General features: G+C 44.5%; 1 protein-coding gene across 2 annotated transcripts in view; it reads left to right on the forward strand.

Moving 5' to 3' along the window:
* LOC146339897 (receptor-type tyrosine-protein phosphatase R-like) overlaps positions 1 to 14380 on the forward strand; it is a 55058-nt gene extending 40678 nt beyond the window's left edge. The window contains exons 3-4 of one of the 2 annotated variants that reach the window (XM_084810524.1): positions 2577 to 2643; positions 13434 to 14380. In XM_084810524.1, coding sequence (XP_084666650.1) covers positions 2577 to 2639 — 63 coding nt within the window. In that variant the 3' untranslated portion in view covers positions 2640 to 2643; positions 13434 to 14380. The remainder of the gene's footprint in view (positions 1 to 2576; positions 2644 to 13433) is intronic. The other variant, XM_084810525.1, reaches the window with a different exon arrangement.
* Positions 14381 to 15003: the final 623 nt, after the last annotated feature.

The raw sequence follows: 15003 nt of genomic DNA on the forward strand, positions 1-15003 counted from the left end.
CTTATTTTGGCACATCTAGTCTACGTAAACATTTACGTAGACTACAGCGAAAATAAGGGCAACACAAATAGCGTTCCCTTATTTTCGCCATAGTCTACGTAAATCTTTACGTAGACCAGTCGTGCCAAAATAAGGAACGCAAATGGCGGCGCCCATGGGCCGCCGCCATTTGCGTACGCGTTTTTTTTTTTCCAAAGTCACCCGTGATAGGCTACATGACGATTTACATAGCCTATCACGGCTGACTTTGGAAATCTAGCCGTGATAGGCTACATAAATCGTTACGTAGCCTATCACGGGTGTGTGTGTGGTTTTTTTTACTTTAGTTTTTTTTTTTTGCAATGGCGGTGGCGGCAGCCGGTCGGGAGACCGGCCGCCGCCCCTGCCCCCACCAAAACGCCGCCGAAACACCACCAGGACCCACCGCCGAGAGGGACATTCGGCCACGGTAAGTCCCATCCCGGGGGGGGGCAGTGGAGAATTTCCCCACCAATTTCGGGGGGCCGAATGCTTTGGCATTCGGCCTCTCGAAGATTCGGGGAGAAATTCTCCTCCATCCCTATGTGGGTGGAGTCAGACTGACAACTGAGAAGAGTGAGAGACAGGGAGTGACAGACAGTAAAATCAGTTAAGTGTAGAGAGTGAGGGGAGTGAGGCCCTTAAGTAGGTATACAGTTGTTTAGTTTTTGTTTTATTTTACTGATATTGTAAAAGATGGCAGCGAACTTGAGTCAAAAACAAAGAAAGTGGATTCTAAAGTAGTACTGGAGGACTGAAAATTCTCCCTCCCTCCCATCAACATTCTAAACAACTGTATACCTACTTTTGGGCCACTCTGTGTGTGTGTGTGTATGCATATACATGTATGTGTGTGTGTGTGAGTGTGTGTGTGTGTGTGTGTGTGTGTATATATATATATATATATATATATATATATATATATATATATATATATATCTCCAAGCTGCCTGAAGCCTAAATTAAGCACATTTGCAGTTGGTCATTCTTACATAACTGCCCTATTAAATCTCCATTAACGGCCTAGTGGGAGACCTGAGTTTCTCTTCATAATGCATTGGTGCAAAGCAAAGACTGCTGCTATGATGAAAGGCAGTCTGACCAAGAGCCATATGGCAGTCATGGCTGGGCACAACAGTGTGAATTAAGAACCCGGTTAGTCTCTGTTTAGAGTATGAAGCCTTCTGTCAGTATAGCCAAAGACCTGTGTTATTCAGTCTTGCCTTGTTGGAATGGAAAGAACAGTATTTCAGTGCACAATTATGGAGAGAGGGTCAGCTGCCAAACTGAATAATCTTACGAAAAGGGTTTTCCCTCAAGAAAGTCTTAGGGGATGTTTTGACAAGACGGTTTCTCCGGTGTTCCAAGGAAGCTGTCAGTCTGCATTGCAAGCAGTTCTGCGAGATTTGGATTTTTACAATCTGCATGTTCGTCCCCTGTAGAAAGCAATTCCTCTGTAAAAGCTTTTGTAGAATGATTCAGTTTTATTGCAGTCCACCTTCTCTGCTTGCTCGCTCGCTCGCTCATAGGGATGCACGAAAGTCACTTACCTGGTCTCGCAGCTTGCTTCGCGGTGGGGGGGAGGCGCTTCGCTGCTCCCCCCGAAGTTCAGGCCAGGGGGGGAGGCTTCCCTCCTCGCCCGGCCGAAATTCAGGCCGGGGGGGAGGCTTCCCGCCTCGCCCGGCAGAAATTCAGGCCGGGGAGAAGCGCCCCGTCTCCCCAGCCGCAAACTTCAAAAGAAAAAAAAAACACCCCTGTGATAGGCTACGTAACGATTAACGTAGCCTATCACGGCTAGATCTGCAAAGTCAGCCTTGATAGGCTACGTTAATCGTCACGTAGCCTATCACGGGTGACTTTGAAAAGAAAAAAAAAAGCGTGTATGCAAATGGCGGCCCCCATAGGGAGCCGCCATTCGCATTCCTTATTTGGTCCCTGTAGTCTACATAAAGATTTACGTAGACTACGGCGAAAATAAGGGCAACGCTATTTGCGTTGTCCTTATTTTCGCCGTAGTCTACGTAAATCTTTACGTAGACTACAGGGACCAAATAAGGAACCCGAATGGCGGCTCCCTATGGGGGCCACCATTAGCCGTACGTGCTTTTTTTTTTTTAAGTCACCCGTGATAGGCTACGTGACGATTAACGTAGCCTATCATGGCTGACTTTGGAAATCTAGCCGTGATAGGCTATGTTAATCGTTACGTAGCCTATCACAGGGGCGTTTCTTTTTTTTTTTTTACTTTTCTTGTAATGGCGGCGGCGGCAGCCGGTCGAAAGACCAGCTGCCGCCCCCGCCCCTGACGGAGACCTGCCGAACCGCCGCCGGGACCCGCCGCCGGGAGGGACATTCGTGAAAGGTAAGTCCCATCCCGGGGGGGGCGGGGGGCAGGGGGGGCGGAGAATTTCTCCCCGAACAACCTTCGGAGGACCGAATGTGTTGGCACTCGGCCCCCCGAAGTTTTGGGGAGAAATTCTCCCCCATCCCTACTCGCTCATTCTTTGGGATCTTGAGCTTTCAGTAATGTCTGCTTTGTTTCTTGCTGACCTTTTCAGGACCAATCTTCTAAGGAGTTCACCTCTGCAAGCTCCTTTGGAGGAAATGGGGCTGTGTTATGATAAGGTTAGTTTTCCCTTAGGGAAGTCTAAGGGCAGGGATGGAAAATGTGCGGCCCTGCAGAAGATGGATCCGGATTTAGTCATATCTAGAGCAGACCCATTGAAATCAGTGGTTCTTAAGTTAGTCAGGATTTCAATGGGTCTACTCTAAGTATGGCTAAATCTGGATCCAGCCCTAGATTTTGTTAGACTGCAACTCTCATCAACACTAGCCAACATGGTCAACAGTGCAGGATGGTAGGGTTTGCAGTCCAGCAAAATATGGAGGACTAGAAGTTCCCCATCCCTGCCTTAAGGGAAGCTTCAACAGCAGGGCTTCTCTTGTGTTCCCATGCAAGGCATTTATTTCAGGCAGTTTACTTATTGATTTAGCCATTTATGCCACCTTTCAGTTCCACGCCCAACCAAACTTACCTCACAGGGTCCTACCTAACAGGGTTGTTGTGAAGAGAAAGTGGGGGGAGGGAGAACCATATATGCCAAGGATGGAAAGAAGATAGATCAGGATCTAGTGGTAGATCTTTGAATGATTCCTAGTAGATCAGCATGAGATTTTGACACCTGATGTCAAATGGCTCCCCTACCAAATTAGGCTGTTTAGAATTCCTGATCTATAATAATACAGTTGTAGATTTGTACTTGTATATGGATGTCATCCTAGTGGGTTCATAGTGACAGAGTATGTAACTGGCTCTGCCTTCTGAGCCACCATTTCGCATCTGGCTCCAGCTGCTTTATCTTGGGGTTCCAGTTACATTCTTTGAGCATGTTATGACAGGGAAGTCTGGGCGTGTCGTCGTCCCCCGCCTCCTTTCATGCAAATAAATCAATGTTGCCAGAGTTTGCAGCAGAAAAGAGGAATTTGGATTCAATCTAGTTTTATGTATTTGAAAAGTACAAGCAGGGATAGAGACAGAGTCAGCCCTACCGTTAGGCAGAGAGAGAGGCAGCTGCCTCAGGCAGCAGATGCCTTGAGCAGGGGTGAGGAGTGGCAGTGGGTTGTTGGACAGAGCTGTGTGTGCCACATGGCCTGCCCCTAAGCTAGCCTGTTGCCCCCAGCTGTGGCATGGAGGATACTGTCACACTGCCAGCTTTGAAGTAAGATTCAACTTCCAGTCTGGTTAGCAACTGTATGTGGAATGGGGGTGGGTGCCATCTTGCCTTTGCCTCAAGCAGTAAAATGTCTTGGGCCAGCGCTGGATGGGGGCCAGTTGTTGCTGTTATGAGTGAAAGAATTACAGTAGAACAGGAACCATCTCTGCCACATAATGGTTTCCTTGAAGCTCATTGCAAATGCGTAGAATTCTGTGGGCGTAACTGAGCAAAAAATAATTGTTTTGTGAATCTCTCAGTAAAAGACCTGTGCTAATGGATAATAATCTTAGAATTCAGCCTGGGGTAATGTTAGGCATTTTATTTGTGTGGAGTAAGAGGTGGAGGGATTATTCCCCCCCGCCTCCCCAGGGATATTTTTATATAACCGTGAGAGGTTCTTTGTTGCAAGAAAATATTGTCTGATGTTTCTAGCATTTTCTATTTCAGGGATACAGCTTCTAAGTGTTTTAAGTAGAATTTCATTATTCCATAAGTAGTCCTCACAGGTTCAGACCCACTATTGCTCTTTAAGTTTTTGTTTAAGGTTTTTTTTTAAAGCATCTGAAATAAAATAAAATGCGGCTTTGCTAGTTTCCCATTGAGTCAATGTTTGCAGGAGTGACTAATCTGAAACTAAAGAGCGAAATCAAACCGCTGCTCCTGTTTGCCTGTAACTTATGCAAGGATGTCTTGCTTTCTCCCACATTCAGATGTTTTTACTCTCAAGTTCTTTCCATCCTGTTTATGAAGAAATTAGATAAGAACTTAAGAAAAAAACAATCCAGACAAAATTCTCACTCATCTGCATGGGCCAAATGCAATAAGTACAGCTATTTCCAGCATGGAAAGGACCATGTCGTCCCCGCCTGCCTTGTAAATTGTTAAAGATGAGGAGCCTGTCAGAAAAAGAGGTGGCAACCTTAATTTGGTACCACAAACAAGGTTGAATACGCCAGGATTAACACCCAGACTTTTAAGAGCTGGGTGGATGAATCACTCCCATTCTCGCTCATTCAAGTTCTTTCTCAATTTTTTCCCATCCTGTTTATGGAGAAATTTGCAAATTTTGGGAAGTTCTTAGGGGAAAAAATGGACTGAACGAATTTTTCTCTGTTCCCTACATCTGTATTCTCAGTTGTTTCCTCTGACTCTAGAGTTGGGAGTGTTCTGTACACCTCTTCTGTCCCTCCTGTTGACAGCAGCAGTGTAAACCAAATATGATCTGGAGGCCAGATGTTGCTCAGTCATTTTTTCAGGTTTCCACACTCCATTTTGATAGATGGTAACTGGGTCTTTCCCTTAAATCTGAATAAGTCAAAGCTTCCTAGCTTCTGCCAAAGTCTTTTCAGAAATTCATGAGGCATCATAACCTTTTTGGCTTCCATTTCTAGGTTTGACATTTGGTGCATAACTAACCAGGGCTCTACTTTGAACAGTCACGCCCTTCTTTGACATATTCTCAGACTGCCATTATGTATGGGATTCATTATTTCTTTTCTTAGGTCTTATGGTACCATGATCCTGTCATTTTTATTTAAGTATTTACTGCTCATCTTTCCTACCCAACAGCCAAAGCTCCTTGAGCAATTCACAAAATAAAAGTTAAAAAAACTAGAGGTGTGCACCAACCCCTAACCATCTCAGACCCTGATTCGGTGTTCTGGAAAACAGCCTGATTTGGCTTGGACCGATTCAGTGTCTGTCCACTTTGACTCGGTACCAAACCCAAGTCGAGGTTCAGAAATCTGAGGCTTCGTGCTTCTCAATTACTATATCTTTGTTGTTGTTGTTGTTGTTGTTCAGTCGTTCAGTCGTGTCCGACTCTTCGTGACCCCATGGACCATAGCACGCCAGGCCTTCCTGTCCTGCGCTCTCTCCCGGAGCGTGCTCAAGTTCATATTCATTGCATCGGTGATGCTATCTAGCCATCTCATCCTCTGCCGTCCCCTTCTCCTTTTGCCTTCAGTCTTTCCCAGCATCAGGGTCTTTTCCAGGGAGTTTTCTCTTCGCATTAGGTGGCCAAAATATTGGAGCTTCAGCTTCATTATCTGTCCTTCCAATGAGCACTCAGGGTTGATTTCCTTTAGGATGGACTGATTTGACCTCCTTGCAGTCCAGGGGACTCGTAAGAGTCTTCTCCAGCACCACAGTTCGAAAGCATCAATTCTTCGGCGCTCAGCCTTCCTTATAGTCCAGCTCTCACAGCCATACATTACTACTGGGAAAACCATAGCTTTGATTAGACGGACCTTTGTCGGCAAGGTGATGTCTCTGCTTCTTACTATGCTGTCTAGGTTGGCCATAGCTTTCCTCCCAAGGAGCAAGCGTCTTTTAATTTCATGGCTACAGTCACCATCTGCGGTGATCTTGGAGCCCAAGAAAGTAAAATCTGTCACTGCTTCCATTTCTTCCCCTTCTATATGCCAGGAAGTGATGGGGCCAGATGCCATGATCTTAGTTTTGTTAATGTTGAGTTTCAAACCAGCTTTTGCACTCTCCTCTTTCACCCTCAACAAGAGGCTCTTTAGATCCTCTTCGCTTTCTGCCATTAGGGTGGTATCGTCTGCATATCGGAGGTTGTTGATAATTCTCCCAGCAATCTTAATTCCGACCTCTGATTCATCCAACCCGGCATTTCTCATGATGTACTCTGCATATAAGTTAAATAAGCAGGGTGACAATATGCAGCCTTGTCGTACTCCTTTCCCAATTTTGAACCAATCGGTTGTTCCATGTCCGGTTCTTACTGTTGCTTCTTGACCCTCGTACAGGTTTCTCAGGAGACAGGTAAGGTGGTCTGGTACTCCCATCACTTTAAGAATTTGCCACAATTTGTTGTGATCCACACAATCAAAGGCTTCAGCGTAGTCAATGAAGCAGAAATAGACATTTTTCTGGAATTCTCTTGCTTTCTCCATGATGCAGCGAATGTTGGCGATTTGATCTCTAGTTCCTCTGCCTCTTCGAAACCCAGCTTGTACTTCCAGTAGTTCTCGGTTCGCATACTGCTGAAGCCTAGCTTGTAGGATTTTGAGCATCACCTTGCTGGCATGTGAAATGAGCGCAATGGTGCGGTAGTTTGAACACTCTTTGGCGTTGCCCTTCTTTGGAATTGGAATGTAAACTGACCTTTTCCAGTCTTGTGGCCACTGTTGAGTGTTCCAGATTTGTTGGCATATTGAATGCAGCACTTTAACAGCATCATCTTTTAGGATTTTAAATAGCTCGGCTGGAATACTGTCATCTCCGCTAGCTTTGTTGTTACTAATGCTTCCTAAGGCCCACTTGACTTCACTCTCGAGGATGTCCAGCTCAAGTTCAGTGAGCGCACTATCATGGCTATCAGGGACATTCAGATCTTTCCTGTATACTTCTTCTGTGTATTCTTTCCACCTCTTCTTAATCTCATCTGCTTCTGTGAGGTCCCTGCCTTCTTTGTCCTTTATCATGCCCGTCTTTGCACAAAACGTTCCCTTGAGATCTCCAATTTTCTTTATGAGATCTCTAGTCTTTCCCATTCTGTTGTTTTCCTCGATTTCTTTGCATTGTTCATTTAAGAAGGCCTTCTTGTCTCTCCTTGCTATTCTCTGGAACTCTGCATTCAGTTGGGTATGTCTTCCCCTTTCTCCCTTGCTTTTCGCTTCCCTTCTTTCCTCAGCTACTTGTAAAGCCTCATCAGACAGCCACTTGGCTTTCTTGCATTTCTTTTTCTTTGGGATGGATTGAGTTGCTGCCTCCTGAACAATGTTACGGACCTCCGTCCATAGTTCCTCAGGCACTCTGTCTATCAGGTCTAATCCCTGAAATCTATTCCTCACCTCCACTGTATATTCATCAGGGATATGATTGAGGTCATACCTGAACGGTTTAGTGGTTTTCCCGACGTTCTTCAATTTCAGCCGAAATTTTGCAAGAAGCAGCTCATGATCTGAGCCACAGTCAGCTCCAGGTCTTGTTTTTACTGACTGTATGGAGCTTCTCCATCTTTGGCTGCAAAGGACATAATCAATCTGATTTCGATATTGACCATCTGGTGACGTCCATGTGTAGAGTCGCCTCTTGTGCTGTTGGAAAAGAGTGTTTGCTATGATCAGCGTGTTCTCTTGGCAAAACTCTATTAGCTTTTGTCCTGCTTCATTTTGTACACCAAGGCCATGCCTGCCTGTTATCCCGGTGATTTCTTGACTTCCTACTTTAGCATTCCAATCCCCTATGATGAAGAGGACATCTTTTTTTGGTGTTAGTTCTAGAAGGTGTTGTAGGTCTTCATAGAACCGATCAACCTCAGCTTCTTCGGCCTCAGTGGTTGGGGCATAGACTTGAATTACTGTGATGTTGAACGGTTTGCCTTGGGAGATCATTCTATCATTTTTAAGATTGTACCCCAGTACTGCTTTTCCCACCCTTTTGTTGACTATGAGTGCTACTCCATTTCTTCCAAGGGGTTCTTGCCCACAATAGTAGATATGATGGTCACCTGAATTAAATTCGCCCATGCCTGTCCATTTTAGTTCGCTGATTCCCAAGATGTCGATGTTCAATCTTGCCATCTCATGTTTGACCACCTCCAGCTTACCTTGATTCATTGATCTGACATTCCAGGTTCCTAAACAATATTGTTCTTTACAGCATCGGATTTTCTTTTCACCACCAGACACATCCACAGCTGAGTGTCCTTTCGGCTTTGGCCCAGCCGCTTCACTCTTTCTGGCGCTACTTGGAAATACCCTCTGCTCTTCCCCAGTAGCATCTTGGACACCTTCCGACCTGAGGGGCTCATCTTCCGGCGTCATATCTTTTAGCCTTGTGATACGTTCCATGGGGTTTTCTTGGCAAGAATACTGGAGTGGGTTGCCATTTCCTTCTCCAGTGGACCACATTTTGTCAGAACTCTCTGCCATGACCTGTCCGTCTTGGGTGGCCCTGCACGGCATAGCTTATGGCTTCACTGAGTTACGCAAGCCCCTTCGCCACAACAAGGCAGTGATCCATGAAGGGGCTATATCTTACTATATACTATATATAGTATATCTTACTATAGTATATCTTACTATATCTTACTATATCTGCTTCTCTGCAATTTCCACCTGTTGCTTCTAGTCCAACCCCCTGGAGCAACAGTGAATAAGCCCGCCCCACCTTCTGCATGGCAGATGTTTGAAGACCACTCTCTTGCCTCTCTTTAATCTTCTCCTCTCAATGTTCATAGAAAATGGGAAGGGCCTCACCCCTCCCCAGGCTAATTAAACATGAGTTCAGTTTTCTCTATCTGAATATATGTACCACAGTTGTACCCTCCAGCAGCATGCAGTGTGGAAGTAGATCATTATAGGCATGTCTCTTACCATTTAGCTTCATGTTCCTGTAATTGTTCCTCCCCATTTGTCCACTTTCTTTTTATGACTTGGCACAGTTGTGCTGCATTATTGGTCCTTCCAGCCATGCAGCACTTGAGTCCTCCATTTCCGTCTGAAGCAAAGACACAGAGCGCCCTTTTTTGTTAATAATTCTAACAGGCACAGCACATGTTCGGCATGACTCGGAAGAGGCCTTCGGTAGCCTCCGGCTTCTCTCCAGCTCTGTCGTTCTGTATTTTATTTGCTCAAAGAAGTTCGGAGAGCCTGCATTGGTTGGCCTCATTTCATTTTGGCTTCCTTCAGTGCATTTCAGTGGAGATAACTGTGGAGTGAACTGTTTTCAGGCATTGTGTTTGCTATCAGTCTTTATGGAGATGGCAGAAAAGATGGTGTTAGAATCTAATGTACGCTTAAAAATCCCCAAGGCATATTTGTTTGTTTTTGTCATCTTCCTTCTAAAACACTACAGGGAAAAAGAGCACAAAATATTCTTAAATTATCATTTTTAATGTAGATGTTGGAGGAAGGAGAACCTATAATTTGAATTTATTTTCTACTTTGCTCTATTTGTTGTTTATTTGGTCAGTCGCTTCCGACTCTTCGTGACTTCATGGACCAGCCCACGCCAGAGCTTCCTGTCGGCCATCGCCACCCCCAGCTCCCCCAAGGTCGAGTCCGTTACCTCCAGAATATCATCCATCCATCTTGCCCTTGGTCGGCCCCTCTTCCTTTTGCCTTATAGTAAATCTGCTCTATACTTTGCTCTATAGTAAATCTGAAATCGGTCTAATACTTTCTGGCAAGTGGTACAACACTGGCCCTTATATGGTGACACTCAGGGAAAACCCCACTGAAGGCAGGGATCATGTGCCTAAATAAAGTGGCAACTAACAAGGCCTAATCAGGGCTGGGGGGAAACATACAGACCACAAGTCTGTATCTGTGACCCTTAGGACTCCTCATGTTAGAAATGGATGGTCAGGGCCAGCCCTCCTATTAGGCAGAATGAGGCAGATGCCTCAGGTGGCAGATACTTAGGGGTTGGAAGCATTGAGAACTTGCTGGAGTAGAGAGCTGTGTGTGCCACATGCTGTGCCCTGTACCCTCTAAGCTAGCCTACTGCCCTCAGGTATAGTAGAGAAAGCTGTCCCATCTCCAGTGTAGGAGTAAGATTCGAAGGCAGCTTCTGTACATGGAATGGGAGGGGAGGGTGCTATCTTGTGCTTTTTTCTCAGGCAGCAAAATGCCCTATGGAGAGGACTTCTAAGGGTACAGTGTAGGTAGTCATTTTGTGTTTCAGCCGTAACCAGAGTGTTACATTCTGTCAGAGCTCTTGAAGAACATTTGTTGGGGAAATGCAAAAGCAAGTAGTGCTTTAAAAAGATGTTGGCTGGATCCTAAGATACTTTAGCTTATGGAGGTTTTGGGATGGAAAGTTTACCATCCCTTCCTCCCCCTTGCAGACAGCTGCAATGCCTGAAAAGTCTGCCTGGGGGTCAGGAGCAGGGGGCTCCACATCGAAGTGGGATGGGGCATAGAGAGGATTCAGGAAGGAGAAGTGGATGAGAAACTTTCCTTCCATGAACTTCCTTAAATTACCTTAGCTTAGGATCCAAGTCTGATTCTGGGCAACTCTGCTCTCCTCCAGCAGCCCCAGGGCTGGCCCAAGATATTTTGCTTCCTACAGTGGAATACCAAATGGCACCCAGCACCTCCCCCCACCTCCCCAAGTAGCCAATGCTGGCCAAGTTTATTTTTTGCACCCAAAGTGAAAAATCCAAAGAGTGCTTCTCCTGGAAGTATAAACACAACAATAAAAATTAAATAACTAACAGTGTGCTGCCCTATCTTGACATCCCAAATCAGCTACTTGAGGCTGGTCTTGCCTCCCCACCCCACCCTCTGGAGCGGCTTTTTAACACAGGTGGCTGGAGGGGGGAGGGAACTTTCCATCGATGGACTTCCATAAGTTAACCTATCTTAGGATCTAAGCCAATACACCTTTATTTCCTAGCATAAACTCTCTTCTTGGAATTGCCATTTAATGTCCTGGAATATTTCTTTTTTCAGTCTAGATAGCATTATTGAAGAGAATTTCCCTACCACCTTAACAGATGGTGTGCATGTGAGGGATGGGGGGGGGGGCTGTACAGACAGTGGAATATGTATGTGTACATTACATTCAGTGTAAAAGATGGAAAAAAGAAACTAAAGCATTAATAAAATGTGTTACAGCCTGAACATCTGTTGCACATTATGGTGACATCTTTGTTTTCTACAATTTCAAGAAATAAAATGCCCTGATCCAGCAAGGGCAATCTGCACATGGATACTCATCCAGGCCCGATTGAACTTGATAGATGCCAACTTATGCAACATATGTGTCAAGAGCTGGAGTGGGATTACAGACTGATTTGTAAAGACGAAGGATCTGTTACATGCCATAAGACTGTAAAGCTACAATATTTTATTCAAACAATGCTTCCAAATTAAACTAAAAGACCCAGGAAAGGGATCTCATGTGGCAGTTGGGGCTTCTTCCCACTTCTCCCATCAGATCTTTCTGGCGACTATGGTGCTTTTGCCAACCTCCACTCTTAGCAAGCCACGGAGCTTGCTAAGAGCAGTACACTGAGGGCCACACCATTGGAACCCAGTAGAACCATCCACAAAGTTGGTGGTGGACCTTATGTAGTTCCTGGGGTGGCCATGTGTCCAGGGTGATGTCAAAGGTAGGCACAGTTGGGCCCCTGCTAAGGGCCCACACCCCAGCAGGGGGCAACTGACAAGGGCCCCCTGGACTTGCTCCTCCTGTTCATGCAAACTGCTTGTTCACCTGCCTCTTGCTCTGGCTCTGACAGTGGTGGAGGTGAAAAGGAGGAGCAGTCAATGCCACTGACTTCCTGTCCATCAAGCAAGCAAGCAGTAGCAATGATAAGAACAAGAACGAGAAGCAATAGCAGCTGGTGACAATGGCAGCGAGAAGGTAGATTCACTGGTGGAGGGGGCCCATTGAGTGTGTCTTGTCCAAGGATGCTCAAATAGCTGGAGCTGGCAGTGCATGTGTCCTACTTTACAGAGGACAGTCTTCTATTAGAAGGGCTATCAGAAGACAGTCCTCTGTTTGAAGGCATCCTCTATTTGAAGGGCTGTCCAGTCCAAGATAAAGAACCATAAGAAGGGAGAGAAGGGGCCTTGAAGTTGCTCATCAGCAGTTAGCACCTGGATAGCAAACTGAGTAGGCACACAGGTCACCTAGTCACAGACACTCCCACTATGATGTGATAGTAATTATTTGTAAATGTATGAATTGTATTCATGTACATATTCATGTACATATGAATTAGCACCTGTAACTTTTATGCAAATCACTGTCCTCTTTCGTCTTATTTTTTGGTGATCCATTTCCTCTTTTTTGGTGATGCACAAGTAGACATGTACAGATTTTGTAAAATTCATCCCATCTGTGTTTTGCAGATTGTCGGATGCCTTTTGTTCCATCGTCCACTCGTTGACAGAATTGGATTTTCCCCAATTTCCTGAATTTGCACAAATTCACATGTGCACAAATTCACACTTGCAAAAATGTGCAAATCCCTCCCCCAATGCGCATTTTCATGCTTTAGCCTGTAGGGGAAATGTGCATTTTTGGCTTGTGGTTTTTTTAAAATTTTACGTATTTTTCTATGACTGAATTTGTGTAATTTACTGGAAAGTTAAAAAAAATGGTCAGTAAGTCCGCAGAACCTATGTGACTTGAGAAAAGCCAGTGTGCTGCAGAATCTGTGGGTTGGATTCATAGAAATCCAAACACATTTGATTCTGTTACAGATTCCTTCGACATCCCTATGCACAAGTGGCCACCCTAGTAGTCCCACAAACACCCCATACCTGAATCCAGTTCTAACAAAGGGACTTAGACATACACATCACCCCAGGCCGATTGGCCAAAGCAACAACGAAGCAGGAAGTGTAGCAGAAATACTTCATTGAACATACTTCCAGTTGTGAGGGCTTAGAATAACATTGCTGTTTTGGCATAACAATCGCTCGCCCTCCCGTGCTGATCCTTCTACTCTATTTGGACTAGCAGTGATCAGAATGGAGACCATCTTCCTGATGACGTCGTTTGTGGATGATAAATGCATCATGGCTGGGTAGGCTGCAAATGCATTAGGTAACCTTATATATTGATGGTACTGTACTTAAAATGTTTTTAAAACCTCTACAGTCTGTTAAAGAGTTTTACAAAGAGGGCCAAGCTGTGGTCTTTCTTGTGATTACTATATTATAGGGACTATAATAAATGTTATATTATCCTTCTGTTGTTCTTTGCTTCAAGGTCATTCCTGACTGACAAATGGAGCTTAATTTTTATTTGGCTGTGTTCCAGAATGAGATGGGTGAAAAGTTTTCAGAATCGAAGCTGAGTTAATCCCTATCTAGTTGGCTGCATTGTAGAAGCATTATGAGAAATGTTATGTAATAAAACATTATCATAAATAATTAGATGTTCATCTTGGGTATATTCATTATATGTAATAAATGCATGAGATATGGATTTTGTACACATATAACACAGGATTATTATAATGCAGCATCAACACTACAGTATAAGGCAGACTTCTCCAAGTTGTTGCCCTTGATATGTGTTGGACTACAACTCCCATCAACCCCACCCAGTATGGCCAATGTCTTGGGGAAGGCTGTTATAAGGCATATCCGTATTTGTTTCAATGTGGGCTTGAAACAGATTTTTATATCCATTATCAGTTCCTAGAGAATAAAGTGAGAACATGTTCTTTACACGATGTTGGATGATATTATCTACTTGGGAGCTGATGGCTTTTAAACATTTATGATGTGCTGAAGTCCTATTCTGATTAACAATTTGTGTTATTTTCACTACCACCACCCCACTATCCTGCTCCCATTATAGGGCCATTCCAGTTGTGAAATTTATTGTACTGTAATGCTGTTTTCTTGTCCAAGAATCGTATAAATTGTTGTTGTTGTTTTTAATTGTTATGACCTTTCTGTGATCTGGTGGTATTCGTGTAATTATGAATCATTTGGACAATTGGCTGCTAGTATGATTTACTTTTGCTGTGTATATAACATGGCTTTGGAAAATGAACAAAGTAATCCTTGGGGCTAATGAATACTAGCCCTGCTTTGCTGGCAGTTCCTAACCTTCCTCCATACAGGGCAAAACCTGCTTGCAATGGACTCATTTGGGAAGGCTTAATGTGACCAGTATGTGTTGTCTAATTAAAACCACTCCTATTGATTGCATGGTCCATTTTACTGTCAACACTTATATCAAGGGAGCCATAGATATTACATGATGATCCAGTGCAGAAGAAGTTTGTGGATTTTAAGAGTGTTAGATGAAACCAAAGATCACTGCAGAGGAGAAAAATCAAATTCATTAGCATCATACCAGGCAACTTGCATTCAAGCTTTAATTAATTTTAGCTGTCTAAAGTCTGATCATATCCAACATACTTACAGACCACTGCTATGCTTTTTGTGTGTCCTTTAGTTTAATCACTTTATTTAATTAGTGTGAATTACGCACATAAACCTGTCCTTGGTCCAACAGTCTCACATAGGACCAGATGAGTACAAATTAGGGATGGACGAAAGTCCCTTACTTGGTCCTGCAGCTTTTTACGGGGGGGAGAGGCGCTCCGTTTCTCCCCCCGAAATTCTTGGCAGGTGGGGAGGCGCCCCATCCCTCCCCGCCGAAATTCTGGCCGGGGGGGAGCGCCCCGCCTCTCCGGCCGCGAAAGAAAAAAGTAAAGTAAAACAAACAAACAAAAACGTGATAGGCTACGTAAAGATTTACGTAGCCTATCATGGCTAGATTTTCAAAAAACACCATGACAGGCTATGTAAATCTTTACGTA

Source organism: Heloderma suspectum, chromosome 7 (genome assembly GCF_057233095.1).
Source record: "Heloderma suspectum isolate Gila_16-S chromosome 7, 16-S_ref, whole genome shotgun sequence".
NCBI classification, from domain to species: Eukaryota; Metazoa; Chordata; class Lepidosauria; order Squamata; family Helodermatidae; genus Heloderma; species Heloderma suspectum.